The 16,805-nt window shown below is 54.2% G+C and overlaps 1 protein-coding gene across 3 annotated transcripts; it reads left to right on the top strand.

The window, feature by feature from the left end:
• Positions 1-59: 59 nt before the first annotated feature.
• On the top strand, positions 60-15,878 carry MTHFR (methylenetetrahydrofolate reductase). Of its 3 annotated transcripts, none has more exons than XM_054009254.1 (12): positions 60-137; positions 5,311-5,559; positions 6,917-7,155; positions 7,543-7,653; positions 7,857-8,050; positions 8,819-9,069; positions 10,000-10,134; positions 10,553-10,733; positions 11,350-11,532; positions 14,021-14,128; positions 14,437-14,556; positions 15,101-15,878. In XM_054009254.1, the coding sequence occupies exons 2-12, from the start codon at positions 5,321-5,323 to the stop codon at positions 15,296-15,298; spliced, it is 1,959 nt and encodes a 652-aa protein (XP_053865229.1). In that variant the 5' UTR covers positions 60-137; positions 5,311-5,320; the 3' UTR covers positions 15,299-15,878. The 3 variants fall into 3 exon arrangements, with proteins under 3 accessions (XP_053865229.1, XP_053865230.1, XP_053865231.1); XM_054009255.1 differs by lacking the exon at positions 60-137 and adding an exon at positions 151-191; XM_054009256.1 differs by lacking the exon at positions 60-137 and adding an exon at positions 5,663-5,719 and having other exon boundaries at positions 5,471-5,559.
• The last annotated feature ends 927 nt before the right edge of the window (positions 15,879-16,805 follow it).

Below are 16,805 nucleotides of genomic sequence, written 5' to 3' on the forward strand. Positions count from 1 at the left end.
CGGGGGGAATGGCGGCTTCCTGGTCACGTGACGAGCGCGAGGCGACTCCTCCCCCCGGGGAGGGGAATTTAACGCGCGCTCCCGTAGCAACGGGCACGCGCAGGAACGTGGTGGGGCTGAGACAGCTGGAGACCGGGGTAAGAGCCGGGGGAACCCGGATCCGGGGCGGGGCGGCCTGGCTCCTCCCTCTGGTACGGGGTGCGTCCGGGCGCGCGGGGGGGAGACCCCGGATCAGCCCCCCCCCCCCAATCCCGGCGCCGGGTGCGCGCGTGGGGGAGAGACCCCGGATCAGCCCCCCCCCCCAATCCCGGCGCCGGGTGCGCGCGTGGGGGAGAGACCCCGGCCCGGATCAGCCCCCCCCCAATCCCCGCGCCGGCTGCGCGCGTGGGGGGGAGACCCCGGATCAGCCCCCCCCATCCCCGCGCCTGGTGCGCGCGTGGGGGGGGGGAGACCCCGGATCAGCCCCCCCCCATCCCCGCGCCGGGTGCGCGCGTGGGGGGGGGGAGACCCCGGATCAGCCCCCCCCCCCCCAGCCCCGCGCCGCGTGCGCGCGTGGGGGAGAGACCCCGGATCAGCCCCCCCCCCCAATCCCCGCGCCGGGTGCGCGCGTGGGGGAGAGATCCCGGCCCGGATCAGCCCCCCCCCCCCCAATCCCCGCGCCGGGTGCGCGCGTGGGGGAGAGACCCCAGATTATTCTTTTCTCCCCCCCTCCCTTCGGCGGGCTGGGTGCGTGCGTGGGGGAGAGACCTCGGATCAGGCCCCATCCGTGGGGCAGGACAGGTGGGGGAGATCGGATTGGAGCTGAAAGAACAGGGGCCAGCCTGGCTAGGACACAGAGTGACCACCCAGACCCAGATGGAGCCCTGCTGCAGGACAGCGCAGAACCAGGGGAGGGGGAGATTAGAGAAAAAGAGAGGGAGACTCCTGCCTGGAGCTGCGTGGGAAACTGTTGTTCCATCCACAGAAAAGTTTGGAGATTTCAAAAAAAGTTCCCTGTGCTAGATTGGCAAAAAACGGTGAACACCTGAAAATTTTCATTCACAATATTTTGTTTTGGAAACTGAACCACGGCGTTTCCCAAATGAAATCTGCTCCCAGGCTGCCTGCAGCGGAGCAAGCCCTGACTTCCAAGCAGGTGGGTGAGGAGCCCAGCTTCTGAGCTGACAAGAAGCCAATGCAGGTGTCAAATGCTACCTGGGATCTGTCCAGAGTTAGTGGAAACTGAACTGTTCCTGCAGAATAGCTTGATTGGTAAATCAGCCAATTCTGAAACACCCTCTCCCCAGCTTCCTCCAAAATGTCTGACTTTTTTATTTTATTTTTGGGAATCTTTCTGACCAACTAAACTTCAGCCCTACGGGGATAGCTTCATCCTGGAGTATGGGCGATCTGTGGCATGGACCCAGCCTTCCTAAGCCGACAGCAGCTGTCTGTTTGGAAGTAGGGGAAAGGGCCTTGTGCGCTGGTGGAGAAGGACAATACTTCTAATAATGGTGTGTGTGTGTGTGTGGGGGGTAATATTAGTCCCATTTTACAGATGGGTAAACAGAGGGATCCCATTCAGTGGGAGAGCGGAGATTAGAACCCTGGAGTCCTGGCCTCCCTTCTTTGCTCTGTACAGTACTCCCAGCCTTTCCAGACTATTGTCCCCCTTTCAGGAGTCTGATTTGTCTTGCATACCCCCAAGTTTTCCCTCACTTAAAAACCACTCGCTTACAAAATCAGACATAAAAATACAAAGAAGGGTCACAGCACATTATTATTACTGAAAAATTGCTTTTACTTTCTCATTCTTACCATATAATTATAAAATCAATTGGAATATAAATATTGTACTCACATTTCAGTATCTAGAACAGTATAAAGTAATTGTCTGTGACACTGTAGTTTGTACTGGCTTTGCTAGCACTTTCTGTGTTGTAAAACTAGGCAAATCTCTAGATGAGTTGATGTACTCCCTGGATGATCTCTACGTCCCCTCAGGGGTATAAGTACCCCTGCTTGAGAACCACTGAGCTAGGCTGCCTGGATTAAGATGCACAGGGGAGGGGTGCACCTGGGCTCAGGAGCGTCTGAGACCTGGGAGAATGGACCGCTCCCCCAGGGTCCGGGGAATGTGGGACCCAGCCAGGACGGCTGTTACACCTCCCATCCCAAAGCTGGGAAGGAGATGTCTACCACAAGCCTGCCTGGCTGCACCCTGTTTCTGGTTGTTGGTTCTGCTCTGCTTTGGGGAGGGATAATCTGTCTGAGCAGCTAGGCACGTGCTCCTTCCTGTACTTGCCTTGGGGGTTATTTAAGGCGAATAACTGATTAGTGTGGACAGGGGCCAAGCTGTCCAGATCCAGTCCTCGGAAGAAAAGCCACGTTATCGCCTCTTTCACTGCCACACAAAGGGCAGCATCAGCCCCTGGTCGGTGTCTCCAGCCGCGCCTCGCACTGGGCACTTGTGAAGCCTGGGCGAAGATTTTTGCCTCTCTGAAACTTTTCACCTCTTGACTTCAGGGAGCAGCAAGTCCCAGCCACAGGGCTTTCTATCTCTAGCCCCCTTTCCCCTTGTAACTCCATTAATCCTACTTCCCTGGCAGCCCACGAGGCCGTGTGAGCCATTTTCCTCTCTCCTGCGAATGCCCTTGCTGTCTCTGCTTGGGTTTGCACAGCCACAGCCATCACGTCAATAACAGCAAACGGATACAGGGAAAGAACCAAACCTAGGATGAAGGTAGAGGCTGGGCAGATGATTGTTTCTCACATGTTACCGGCCCTTGTCTGGCTTCTCTTGCCAACAAGCTCTGATTGACTCTGAGGATGAGGGCATGGCCTGACATATTGCTGGTGGAGATACCTTATCTGCTGGCTCCTTTTCCAGGCTTACAATCCTAAATTGTCCTTCTCTCGCCCCTTTCGTAAAGGGCCTCAAAGCACAATACAGACCCTAAGGAATGAAGCCCCAACCCTTCCCTGGAGGTGGAGATATAATCCCAGATAGGGAAACTGAGGCATGCCTGTGACTTGCCCAAGGAACCACGGCAACGCAGTAACAGAGCTGGGAAGAAAACCCATGAGGTCGGATTCCCGGTGCCTTTGGTCTAACCCAGTGGTTCTCAACCTATTTACCATTGTGGGCCGCATCCCATACTACCTATATGGCCCTGAGGATGTCACATGGGCCGCAGCTGTGTGCTGACTGGGCCGCAGGTTGAGAACCGCTAGGCTAACCACTAATGCCCACTTCTGAGCTGTGGATTAGAACAAGGATGGTGGGGGTGGAGAGCGTCAGGCTTCACTTCTCAGTTACTGAAGGCCAGGATTGGAGTTTTTATGCTGCTTTTGGTTGTTTCTGTTCCAGTCGTAATTGTTCAGGGGTTCTGAGTTACTGTGACTGCTCTGTACAAACATCAGGTCTGTATGCACACGAGATTGGAGGCCCAGGTACCTCTTGGCATCAATAGCCTCCCTGCTCCTTTTTCACAACTCCTGCCAGCTGGACAGGTCCCCAGAGGCTAGGCTAAGCCTTTCTCCTGATCCTTTCAGCCTGAGCCCTCGTGCAAGCAGCAAAGGGAGAGCAAAGTCCGCCTGCCAGTGGCTGGTTTGGGTGACATGGACAGGTGGTGCCACAAGTACAGGGTTTGTGCTATCGTTTCCTCCAAACCAGCTCAGAAGTTAAAGCAGCCTGTCCTGGGATGAGCTGGATTGTAAACTTGGCTTCATGCTCCTTTCCAAAGCAGCAGGTGGAGTGCAGCTGAGAGGAGACACTTGGCAAGGCACCGCTAGGCCAGGGAGCCACACTCCGAACTGGGAGTTAAGAGGTCTGGCATCTGTTCCCAGCTCTGCCACTGACTTGCTGTGTGTCTTTGGGCACGTCACTTCATCTCCCTGCAGCTCCGCATCCCCATCCGTAAAGCCAGGCTCACAGCGCTGATATAGTTATAAGACCAGCAGCAGGCCAGGCTGTTTTCATTCCCGGGCTCAGGTGAGACTTGCCAATCAGTCTGTGCATCCCCCCTTTTAAGGGGCTGGCTGGCAACTTGTCCCCCAAGGGACAGATAGTAGATAATGTTTTCACCTCCCTACATTCCCTTTGGCCGCCCTGGCAGACAATAGGACTCTTCCTAGCTTGCATCCAGGCCTCCCAGCATGGTGTATTGGGAAGAGGTTCTCAAGGGAAGGGGATGCTGAGTGCCTGGAAAAGGAGGCTGTGTGTAGAGGGGAATGCTGGGGTAGGGAGACTCTCATGCGACAGGAATGCTGGGTGATGGGGGACTTCTCAGCTGAAGGCAGATTCGTATGATGCCAGACTGGACACTGCACTAGGTAACAGACCGTAGGGAACAAGCTTGGCCCATGTCAGGGCATTGGGACTAGATGATCATGCTGGACTTTTCTATTTGGCTTCTGCCAGAGGAGAACACTATGGGCTTGAGGGCAGGGTTCTGAGCGGACAGCATGCTGGGTAGCGATCTGGCTTCTCTCCCCAAGCTATTTAAAGAAACATTGCGGTTCAGGAACAAACAGAGACAGCAGGGCCCTGCTGTGTGCACACGTTGTGCCAGAGAGGTGGCTGGACGCAGCCCACTCTGGACAGAGCTGCTGGCAAGCCCAGGCACTGTCCAGAAGGTCAGACTGACATTCACCAGCTGCACAAGGACGCCGCGGTAAATAAATTGTAAAGCATTCGAACGTCCAGAAAGAAACTCTTAAACCTGCTGATTCTGCTGAGGGACAAAATCATTCCTGGTTTAACTTTAGGCTTTAGCAGAGTTACACCAGGGGTGAGTAAGGTCCACTGACTTGCATCACTGACTGCTCCCCGTCACTGCATACTCAGTCCGATCTCCACGCGCCGCTGCTAAGTAGGGCTGACTAGGGTCCTGCAGGAGCTAGTTTGGAGGCAGGAACTACCGTACCCGCCAGAACTCCTTGGGGAGCATTAGCAGGCGCCAAGGTCATTCAGCTGGCCCTGCTGTCCTGGTCAGGGCTCAGGCCCCCTTGCTGCTCCTCTCCGAGCCCATCGCTGCTCAGTGGGATTTCTGTACTGTTAAATACCATTGAGCAGACATGGGTGGACAGTTCAGGGAAGGGAGGGTGTGGAGTGATTTTTAACAGCCCGAGTCTCCTTCCAGCCCCACTGAAATCATCAGGTGTGGTGGATCGTTGACAACAGGGAGGCAACATGCATTCCTCCTACATCCTGTGCCCTGTGATCCCCTTGTCTTCCTGCACCCTCCTCCAGCTCCTGCTTAGAGCAGCCTCCCATAAACTGCCTTCCTAGGCAGTGACACCCACCCTCCTCCCCTCGCCCCCTCCCAGAGAGCACATCATGGTCAACGAGCCCCCCAGCGCCAGCAATGGGAGCGCCAGTTCCAGGTCAGACGGCAGCAGCAGCGGCAGTGAGGGCTCCAAGGACAGCTCGCGATGCTCCACCCCCGTCCTGGATGCGGAGCGCCACGAGCGGCTGCGGGAGAAGATGCGCCGGCGATACGACTCCGGGGACAAGTGGTTCTCCTTAGAGTTCTTCCCCCCACGGACGGCTAATGGTGCGGTCAACCTGATCTCCAGGTGAGCCCTGCAGGGTGGGGGAAACAGGGAGGAGGCGCGATGGCTTTGATTAGGGGACAGCCTGATAGAGCCGGTTCAGGCCTGTGCTCTGTCTCCCTTCCAGGTGAAGAAGCAGGTAATGGGTCTGTGCTTCCCTGCTGAGAAGGGTGATGGACTCCAGGTAATTCATCTTTGCATCCCCATAGAGTTAAACACCATGGTGGGATTACTAAGGGGGCTGGATCATTTCGTATGCGAACAGATTCCTGCTAAAGGTGAATCCACACTCGTGCTTCAGAGTCTGAACTGATCACTGTGGGGTCAGGCAGGGGAGCAGAAAGGAATCTTCCTCTTGCTTAGTGTGCAGGGTCTGGTAGGTGCATGAGTGGGGTGTGTATGGGTGTCTCTCCAGGAAGCATTGTGTATTAGTTTCTGCCCCTGGCAATGACCAAACTAGATGGACCGGTGGCTGGTCTAATCTTGCGGGGCCCATGGCCTTGGCAACATGAATCCTGCTTGCTTTCTGGTCATCTAGATGCTTTGGTTTAGGCCTTGTCTTTTCCCGCTCCTGCTGGGCGTCTCTCCCTGGGTGTCCAGGCCAAACCTCCGCAGTGCTGTGTAATGCGAACGCTCTGCCCCTTGTGCCCAGCCCGTGCAGGAAGGGCCTCTCGGGTCACAAGTCACCGTGGCAACGTCCAAAGGGAAAGGTGTGGTTTGAAAACCTCTGGCCTGTGCTAACGGAATAACAGGGCCCTGCTTTGCACGCCCTGGCCAGGTTCCAGCCTGGGGAAGCAGGGGCAGCAGCACTGAAGGCAGGGGAGTCTCTGGCATCTGGAGCAGGCCTCCGTTTGGAATCTGGACTTAGATTAGAGCTATTAGTTCCCCTTCCCCTCCCAATGGCCCCAGCAGTGCCTGCTTATTCCCTGTAGTCCCCGTTATACCCTATTCCCTAGATGCGTATTGTAGCCATGGGCCTGCCACCTTCTCCTTTGGAAGAAGATGCCACAGCCTCCTAGATGTGGCTGGGAGGAAGCTTCTGGTAGATCCAGTCTAGAATTCTTTTTTTTTTTTTTTAATAAAAGTTGTCCGAACTGCTAGTTCCACCCCTTTGGCTCTCCCTGAACATGGTCTCGCCTCTGTGGTGTTGATCTGCTAGGTTCTCATGGCCCTTAGTAGTTCCTTCACCAACCTGGAGCGAGTAAGCTCTTGGTCTCTTCTCCTGAGGTGGCTGCTTCAGCCCAGTAACTTGTCTTGCTGCTCTGGTCCAAATTCCCTCCCGTCTGCCACATGCTGTCTGGTAGTGAGTGCGATATTCCAGGCCTGGGGGTGGCAGCACCCCCACAGGCTAGCAATAAACTGCTTCTGTTATAATCTGCAGGTTCGACCGCATGGGGATGGGTGGCCCCCTCTTCATTGATGTGACCTGGCACCCGGCAGGGGACCCGGGCTCCGACAAGGAGACCTCCTCCATGATCATCGCCAACACGGCCGTCAACTACTGTGGCCTGGAGACCGTCCTGCACATGACATGTTGCAACCAGACCAAGGAGGAGATCACAGGGCATCTGCAGAAAGCCAAGCACCTGGGACTGAAGAACATCATGGCGCTGCGAGGAGGTGAGCCTTGGGGATAATGCCAGAGGTACCTTCACCTCCAGTGAGTGACTCCTCTGTGGGAGAAACTAGAATGAACCAACCTGGTGATCTAGCATCCCTCCCAGTTCTGGGGCCATGTGGTTAAGCATCTGTCTGAATCTGTTGTCCCAGGATAGAGAAGTCCTCTTGGGTTAGGGCTGAGATGAGTTAACCTTAGCCCAGAAGGCATGGTGCCTCCAGCTCAGGTGATGTAGGTGAAGGGCCCATGGGTGGAACCAAGTAAGGGTCCACTGACCTTGGAGACGTCATTTTCCCTTCCTCTCAGTGATGGGCGGCCCATCTAGCACTGGTTGAGCTTTGCTATACACAGGCCTTGGGTCAGACCCGTCTCCATTTCTCCTCACACAGACCCCATTGGCGAGGAATGGGAGGAAGAGGTGGAAGGCTTCAACTACGCCGTTGACTTGGTGAAGCACATTCGCTGCGAGTTCGATGACTATTTTGACATCTGCGTGGCAGGTAAACGCAGCTTTTTATGAGCGAGCGGTGGTGGGGTTTGCCTCTGATCGTGGGGATCGGCAGACTGTGCTGGCAAAACTCTGAGCTTGTGGATGCTGGTCTCGGTCCTGAATGGTTCAGGCGTTTGATGCCCCAGCGTGACCACGGCTCTGGAGGAGAAAGCATGCTGCCTCCTGGCTCAGCTCCTCCTCTTCTCTCTGAAGGTTACCCCAAGGGCCACCCTGAAGCCGAGAGCTACGAAGCCGACCTGAGGCACTTGAAGGAGAAAGTCTCTGCTGGGGCTGACTTCATCATCACGCAGCTCTTCTTCAGGTCCAAGACCTTCCTCACCTTCATGAAGGACTGTCAGGCCATTGGCATCACCTGCCCTATCGTACCTGGCATCTTTCCCATCCAGGTGAGATTCCCCAGCCCTTGCCAGGAGGGGTCCATGGTTGGATTTTTGGGCTAAATCCTGCCAGGTCCCAAGCACCCTCAACTAAAGCTCCAAGTCACTGGAAGATGAGGGTGCTCAGTGCGCCCCAGGAGGCAACTGGTAGCTTGTAAGATCTGACTGTTGTCTCTGCAGAGCAAAAATGTAGCAGAACAAAGTAATGGAAGGATGGTGGGAGCCACCTTTCCAGGGGGGTCTTCCATTAGTCATGTCACTAAGCACACCTAGCACAATGCAATGGGTAAACTGGAGCCCTTGGCCAAACAGTGCCAAGCCAATAACCCCAGGTCTCTTCCCTGAAGAGTTTACAGTCTAAAAACACGAGCCGGGACGCTACGGTACAGAACAGCAGCTCGGAGCTTTGCATTCCTCTTTACGCTTCCGCCTTGCCTGCAGAGATCTCGAGTGCTTTTCAAACATGAATTAACCCCCCAATTGCCTGGCCCCTTTGAAGGAGGTAAATACTGCCCCCTTTTTAAAGATTGGGGCGGGCGGGAGAAATGGAGCACAGAGAGGTTAAAGTGATTTGTTAGAAGTTGCACTAAAAATCAGTGATAAAGATGGGAATAGAACCCAGGGGTCCTGATGCAAAGTCTCCTGTTTTGACTGCTATAAAAACTCTTCCCCCTAGCGGAGATCTTTGTCAACTGGCTGGGGAGCAGAAATAGGCCTGAAAATTGAGAGGCCTCGTTAGCCTTTCCCTCAGGTATTCCCCTTGTATCCCATACCCAGGGTTACCATTCTCTGCGCCAGCTTGTGAAGCTCTCCAAACTCGAGGTGCCACAGGAGATCAAAGAAGTGATTGAGCCCATCAAGGACAACGACGCAGCCATCCGGAACTACGGGGTGGAGCTGGCGGTGTCCATGTGCCGGGAGCTGCTGGACAGCGGCATGGTGTCCGGCCTGCATTTCTACACCCTCAACAGAGAAGTGGCCACCACCGAGATCCTCAAACGTCTGGGCATTTGGAAAGAGGATCCCAGGTGAGCAGAGAGCTACTCCTGGAACATCTTTCTCCTGTCACAGCTGCACCTTCAATAGATATGACCTGTAAAGGAAAGAAAAAGAGCTGGTGCCTTTCCTTTACTGCTTTCTGCAGAAAGCAGTAAACCTTGGCTGGTGGTTCCCCCCCCCCACTGCCAGCCTCTCCTTCTGTTTGTATTGATACATTAGACATTCAGGTCTGGCCTTCCCTAGAGGACTCTGTGGATGACTGGAGAGCTGGGAGGATTATGACCTCAAAGTACTAAGGGTGTGAGAGCTGCAGCAACTGAGGGGAAGGTGGTTTGTAGTCAGACTGTTTAAACCTATTGGCGGGGTTTTGTTTTGTGGTATAGGTGTGGGTTTGTTGTGGCTTTTTTTGTTTGTTTTTTGACAAGCACTTAACTCAAATGCGTGACGAACAATCGGGAGATAAGAACTTTTCATCTTCCCCTTCCCTTGGTGTTAAGTGCTAAGTAAGCCCAAACTGTGATCTCCAGCAGAAATAGGGAAAATGTTCAACAGTTGAGCAGGGGGCTGTCCGGCAAGGGTGGGGGACACAAACATTGGGGTCTCTTTTTCTTTAAAAATAGCAAACCTTTCAGGCCTGTCTAGCCACCAGAAAAGGGCAGGAGCCCATCTGTGTATTTAATCTGTGCAATTCGTCTTTAACAAACTGCCCAGCCACCTGGGAGGATACATGAGAGGGGGATAATGAATGCCTTGGCATGAGCTGCCATCTCCCGAATGGGGGAGAGGTATCCGCTCTGGAGGGAGGTGCCTCTGTGGATGCAGTGAGGTCTCTCAATTCTGCTTCAACCCCCCCGAGCCCTGCCTCTCCCATAAAATGCATTTACTAGCAGTGCTTTCAATCCCAAAACAGGGAGTCTGTTACAGAGAAGCCACCCTAATAATCTCCATTTTCCCCCAAGACGGCCTCTGCCCTGGGCAGTCAGCGCCCACCCCAAGAGGAGAGTCGAAGACGTCCGGCCTATTTTCTGGGCTTCCAGGCCAAAGAGCTACATTCACCGAACTCAGGAATGGGACGATTTCCCCAATGGCCGCTGGTGAGTCTCTGGCCTAGACCAAAGGGCGAGTGGAGCAGGAAGCCATTTGAGTCATGGGACCATCCGCTCCGACTTCACTTGAAATGGAAGGCTGGCTCTGTAGGACAGGCAGAGGCTGCTGGACTCATTTCAGGACCCTTTGAGTCCCGTCACTTAGTCCATCTGGTGATACTTTGCTAGGAGACTCTGATGGTGCCCAGCTGCTTGGAGCTACATGAGGGGGCGAGCTACTGGGTGGGATTGAGTGGGTGGCCCCAACGAGGTGGGGGTGCAGATCCCTGGTTGATTGGCGACTCTCTCCCCATCTTGGGGGGCAAGGGGGTGGCTTTTTCCACCCCCCGTTTGGAACAGTCCATCAAGCAAGTCACGTTCCACCCCAGACAACACATAAACCCCGTCTCTCTGCTCCACCCCGCAGGGGGAACTCTTCCTCGCCAGCCTTCGGCGAGCTGAAGGACTATTACCTCTTCTACCTGAAGAGCAAGTCGCCTCGGGAGGAGCTCCTGAAGATGTGGGGGGAGGAGCTGATGAGCGAGGAGAGCGTCTTCGAGGTGTTCACCTGTTACATCTCTGGAGAGCCCAACAAGGAGGGGCACAAGGTGAGTGGAGGCCTAGGGCTGAGAACGGAGAGGGAGGCTCATTGGAGAGTGGGGCAGTGCAGCCCCCAACGAGGACTGGCTCGGAGAGAGACAATGGTACTTATTTCATGCCCTCTCAAAGGCATCAAGCACCCTGTGACATTCCTCTACACAGGGTCAGGGCGTTCCTCCACCAAGGAGGGGGATTCTCAGCACGGGAGAGCCAGCACCCAGAGCTAGGAACAAACCTGGACAAAGATGTCCTTGTGCTGTGAAAGGGCCAAGACCAGTGATTTTTCAGAATAATGGCACACCTGATAAGAAGGGACAACCCCCATGCATTCAGCCCTGGGGACCGCATGCTGGAAAAGCACCCCTGGTTTGAAGGGGGTCTCTGAGATGGGTTGTATTGGACCATGTAGGGCTTTAAAGAAGCTGCCTGGGATCTCGATTTGCACCCAGAAGGGAGCTGTCAGACTGCGTGAGGTAAGAGCACTTGTGGGCTGTGCTCTCACTAGCTCATCTCACCTACGAGGTGGGCAGCCATGTCCCCATCCACTGGAGTCTTGTTGCTGCCCGCTGCTGTGAGATTATGGTAATGGATAGACCCTTGGATTTCACTCTTTCCTTCCTGCAGGTGACCTGCCTCCCCTGGAACGACGACCCTCTCGCTGCTGAAACCAACCTCTTGAAGGAGCAGCTGGAGAAGGTGAACAGAAGAGGAATCCTGACCATCAACTCCCAGCCAAACATCAATGGCAAACCGTCCACTGACCCCATCGTGGGCTGGGGGCCCAGTGGGGGCTATGTCTTCCAGAAGGTACCAAGCATAGATGTGTATGGCTAGAAGGGACCCTTAGCATCTAGTCTGGCCTCTTATGCAGGAGATGAAAGAACGTTGTTCGATTTCTGCATCCAGCCCGGTAACAGCTGGTTGAGATAGAAGTACCTCTGTAGAAAGAGATCCAGCCTAGATTTTTTTTTTTTTTTTTTTAACCTTCACGTGATGACCCATCTCTAGATAATTCATTCCAGTGGCTAATTACCCCCCCAGTTAAAAAATGGGACTTGATTTCTAGTCTGAATTTGTCTAGCTTCCGCTTCCAGCCATTGGATCTTGTGACGCCTTTGCTTGCTAAGATTGAAGAGCCCCTTATCAGGAATCTTCTCCCCCTAGACTGTGATCCAGTCGCCTGTCAGTCTCCTCTTGGCTAAATAGATGGAGCCTCTCACTGAAAGGCAGGCTTTCGACACCTGGATAGTCCTACCCCAATGCCTGTATCCCAAGGCTGCTGTCCCAGCCTCTTCCATTCGCTGTCTTTTCCAAAGCTGCTTATTTCAGAGCTGGGGTTCGTTGGGCTAAGGACACATCTAGCTTCAATTCCCTGAGCTCCCTCCCAGACCTTTTGGCTTGTTACTGTCCAAAAACCTGCGTTACAGGAAGTGATGGCATCTGGCTACATGCCCAATAAGAGAATCTTCTGCCAGCTTGCGATGACTCTGCTGTCTTGTGCAAGAGCAGGCAGGGAGATCTGGCAGGAGATTGGGACCGAGAAGATCTGGACTGTACTCTTGGCTCTTCCACCGAGTCGCTGTGTTGCCTTGGGTGAGCCAGTTAATCTACGAACCTCTATTTCCTCATCTGTAAAATAGGGACAGTGCCACTTCCCGGCCTTTGAAGTGTTTCACCTCTGGGGATGGAGAGTGCTACTTACATTTTCCCAGGATGCAGCCCAGCCTCTCATGGAGCAGGCCCCACTCTAAGTGCTGCCTGCAGGGTATCCAGTAGGTGGTGCTCTTCCCTCCAAGCCACTGCCTCACGTGGTGGTGCAGGAGGTACTGTCCTTTGGAGGAAACAGAACACTGAGAAAGTCATAGGATCTTTAATGACCGCAAGTGTCCTGGTCAGCTTCCAGCTTGTGTGTTGTTGTTCTGCTTCCCTAAATCTCCCTGCAGTTTCACTCGGAGAGGGATGCCTGGCTCATATGTCACATTTTTCATGAGATCTCAAGGTGCTTTACAAAGGCTCATTATCCCCTTTTACAGATGGGGAAACCGAGGCACAAAGAGGGGAAATAGCTTGCCCAGGGTTACCCAGCTGGCTAGTGACAGAGCCAGGAATAGAACCCAGGTCTCTGGTGTCCCAGACCAGTGCTCTGTCCCCTAGACCATACTGCCCGCTGTTCTTTATTGCCAGTCCTGACCAGTTGCACAGTGTTACCATGCACTGTTCAGCCAGCGCCTGTGCTCCACCCCAGAGCCCGGCTGCATTTCAGTGATGGCTGGAAGCGATTTCTGTATTTCCCTTGCCTGTCTCGTGTGAGAGAGACACACTTTGAGATCCTCCAGTGAATGGCGCTAGAGAAGTGCAAAATATCATGATAATGATGATTATGGGGTCCCCCAGCATCAAGGTAAACAGTGGGAGCAGAGCACATGGTGGGGAACAATACGAGCTAATTCAAAGGGATTTGGATCGTTAAAGCCGCTGGGCCAGCAGATGGCAAACGCAGTTCAGTGGCGAAAGATTCCCCAGGAGCAAGGAAATCAATCATCCAACACAATGGCCAGGAAACAGAGCTAGTGCCCAGTTGGGAGGGAAGCAGTTGCTGAATCCAGCCCCGAGCAGCAGCCAATGGGGAAAAGGAGGAATTAGGCTGTCTTAGGCGCACGCAGAGGACACCAGACAAAAGAGGTGCTGCTGTGAATGGTCGGGCCCTCATTAGAGCCCAGCTGGGATCGCTCGCCGGCCTGCGGGGGTGAAATTGCCAACGGGGGTACAGCACAGAACAAAGCTGTCAAGCCAGAGTCTTTTAGAAACAGCCAGCACCTGCTGCTTCATGGACACCTGGAATGACAGGTGCAAGGCTGTGGCTTAGCTACCTGGGTGCATCCCCTACCACAGCGCCCACGGGGAGGCTTGATTTTGGACTCCTTCGGTCTGAAGGACCTAAGCTAGGAGGATGGGTAAGAGGCTGCCTGTGAAGGATTATCAATACATTGGGCTTGTGCCTTGTGGTACCTGTGTGTGCTAGGCACTTTTGGGGCCACCGCCACTTCTGCCCTTTGTTTATTTGGCCATTCCCAGCTCTCCCCCTGACTTATCTCAGTTTCCCCATCTATAAAATGGGGATAGTATGGGCCTGTGTCAGGGGGTGGGATGGATGGATTCTTCTTAGGACCTTCCCCATTTTAACTGCTGGGGCTTCAGAAAACCGGATGAGTCCTCAACAGCTGGGTTCCCCGCGGGTTCCTCCCGTCCCTGCACCGCAATGAGTTTTGGCTTCTGTTTCCTCCCGCCCATGCAGGCATACCTGGAATTCTTCACCTCCAGTGAGAACATCACCGCGCTGCTCAAAGTGCTGAAGACGAAGAAGTACGAGCTCCGTGTGAATTACCACATTGTCAACGTCCGGGTAAGAGCGTGCTTAGCCGATGCTTCCCGGAGACCCCAGCGGCCGAGGTCCTAAGGAGAGAGAGCAGGTCTGCCAGCAGGGCAGACCTCTGGGAGTTGGTAATCTGACAGGGTGAAGCAGCACTAGCTATTCCCTGCAGCTCCTTCCTGAGCTGTTGGCTTTTCACGGGTTGGTTGATGGTTTAATTTCAGGAAGTAGCGCCCATAAAAGCACCTCTGCGCCACGGCCCAGCTCCACTGCCCCCACTTCCCGCTCGGGACCATCTTTCTCTAGAAAATGCTTCCAATGTCCTGTCCTCCTCTTGGCAGGGTGAAAACATCACCAACGCTCCCGATCTGCAGCCCAACGCCGTGACCTGGGGCATCTTCCCAGGCAGAGAGATCATTCAGCCGACGGTTGTGGATCCAGTTAGCTTCATGTACTGGAAGGTAAGAGCCTCACTCCAGCTGACCTTTAACGTATCCCCACCCGGGGGTTAGAGAGAGGTGGTGCGGTTTGGTTTGGGGGGTTTTGTCTCTTCTTTATCAAGACCCACTGGACAGACACAGGGCCACGGTAGTGCCTAGATGGGCTCTATCCTATGCTCCTTAGTCCTTATGCAATGGGAGCTTTGTGTGAGTGAGGGCTGCAAGATTCCCCTCTCTCTCCCCCCCTCCCCGCATTATGTATTTGTTGTCTATATGAAGTGGGCAGTGTGAGTGCCAGCCCCAGGATTTCTGTGCCAATTCCCACTGAGGCAGTACTGAGCAGCACTGGTGAAGAATACGCATGCACATGGTTTCTAGAAAGCAGGAGGCTGCGTTGATTTACTGCCCCGATCCTCAGCTGTGGAGTGGGGCAGACATGAAGCCATACAGCCTCTGGCTTAACCTCCCAAGACGAGCCGTCCTAGACGATGACATAGGCGTTGCAGCTAACGTGACGCACGTGCGTGTGGTGACTGTACCAAGCTCTCTACCTTTGTCCCAACAGGATGAGGCCTTCGCTTTGTGGATTGAGCAGTGGGCTAAGCTGTACGAAGAGGAGTCTCCCTCGCGCATGATTATCCAGTACATCCACGACAACTACTACTTGGTCAACCTGGTGGACAATGAGTTCCCGCTGGAGAACTGCCTGTGGCAGGTCATGGAGGACACTTTCGAGCTGTTGAACTGTCCCACGGAGCAGTGAGTCACAGCTGCCCATCTACCCGCTCACTGCAGGCAACACAACTGCCATGGGGCAAGAGGAGCCCGGCTTGGCAGGACAGGGAGCCAGACACTCCGCCCAAGGGCCATGACCACTCTGCTCTCACCTCCTCATTGAGCCACATTCTCTCTCCTGCTCTGCCCGAGGCACATGCTGGTCTCTCCCAGAGCAAACTCCATCGGGGCTTCCCAGTGCCCCTCTCTGTTACAAACTAACCATGTCCCAGTCTGTTCTCGTATGCTAATGGCAGCTAGAACCATCTGAACCTCCCCGCAGAGCTGCAGGCTGCACTCTAAGAAACGATCCAACTGCTTTTTCAGTGTCCTCTTCAGGGTCTGTTTCAATGATCATAGTGGGGACTCGCCCACTCACTGCAGCAGAGACAGCGGGCTGGGGTATGTGGACACTAAATGGTCTAAAAGACTTGGTCAAGTTTTTCTCCCAACCTCCCCACTCCCCTTTTTGTTTTGTTTTCTAAAGGAACGGGAAGAAGGGAATTCTCTAGGTCAATTTCAGCTCTAGTTCAGTGATTAGGAATTAATTAATAAATAGCAGACACTCACGTGTGCCTCATTTCTGGATCAATAAGATGGGTGCAAAATCTCTCGGGCCTGGGTTTGGATTTTTAGGTCAGTTCAGCTCTAACCCAGCTGAAAGCGGTTTTGGGAGTCATGCCAACATCCTCTCCATGCTCAAGGATGACAGTGAGGTTGCTCCATTAAGGGTGGGGCCAGCCAGGCAGGAGTGAGGCGTTTAGCAGTGGGGCTAGTGTGTGTCATGCACCAACTGCTCAGGGTCTGGATTTTACAGCCCGTGGCCTCCACTGGTACAGGTGCAGAGTGGAGGTGTGCGCACAACCTACCACTCTGGCTGGGCTACAGAGCTAGTTAAGTCCAGATGGGGCTTTCACCCTCTGGCAGTGGAGGCTCATGCTTTATAGTAATCCAAGGGAAACCTTAAAATGTCCCAACAAGCTGCAGGGTCGCCGTGTGAGCTTTTTCATTTTCCTCGCAGCTCAGGCCAGGATGAACTACTCCTAATCCCTGCCCTAGGCTGGATTGTGGATCCAACTATGTTTAATCCCTACACTGTAGAGGTACCTGGGTAAACACTCTAAATCTGACAGTTAAAACATGGTTCACTTTAGGAACACGATCAGAATATGGATGGTACAGGCCCAGTGCTGTTGCAGAAGTGTGTAGTGTTGTCTTGTGTGCTGGAAGATCAGGCTCAACCATGATTTAACTCTCTCTAACCAGTCAGGAGTGGGGGAGTCCAGCCAGGCAGAGTCATTCCAATGTGCTGGGTGCACAGCTTTGAACACAGCTCTGCTAGCAGGGGGCCCTAGGCCTGGGGCCCTGAGCACCACAACCAGGGCCTTGCACACAGCACGAGCTCAACAAATAAACAGTCCTCAGGCAGCAGCAGTTCTAGTTAAACTGAGCAGCTGGTTCAGTCAAGGATTCAGCCCCCCCCCCCCCCCCCCAGG

The sequence above is a fragment of the Malaclemys terrapin genome, chromosome 19 (assembly GCF_027887155.1).
Source record: "Malaclemys terrapin pileata isolate rMalTer1 chromosome 19, rMalTer1.hap1, whole genome shotgun sequence".
Classification (NCBI taxonomy): Eukaryota; Metazoa; Chordata; order Testudines; family Emydidae; genus Malaclemys; species Malaclemys terrapin.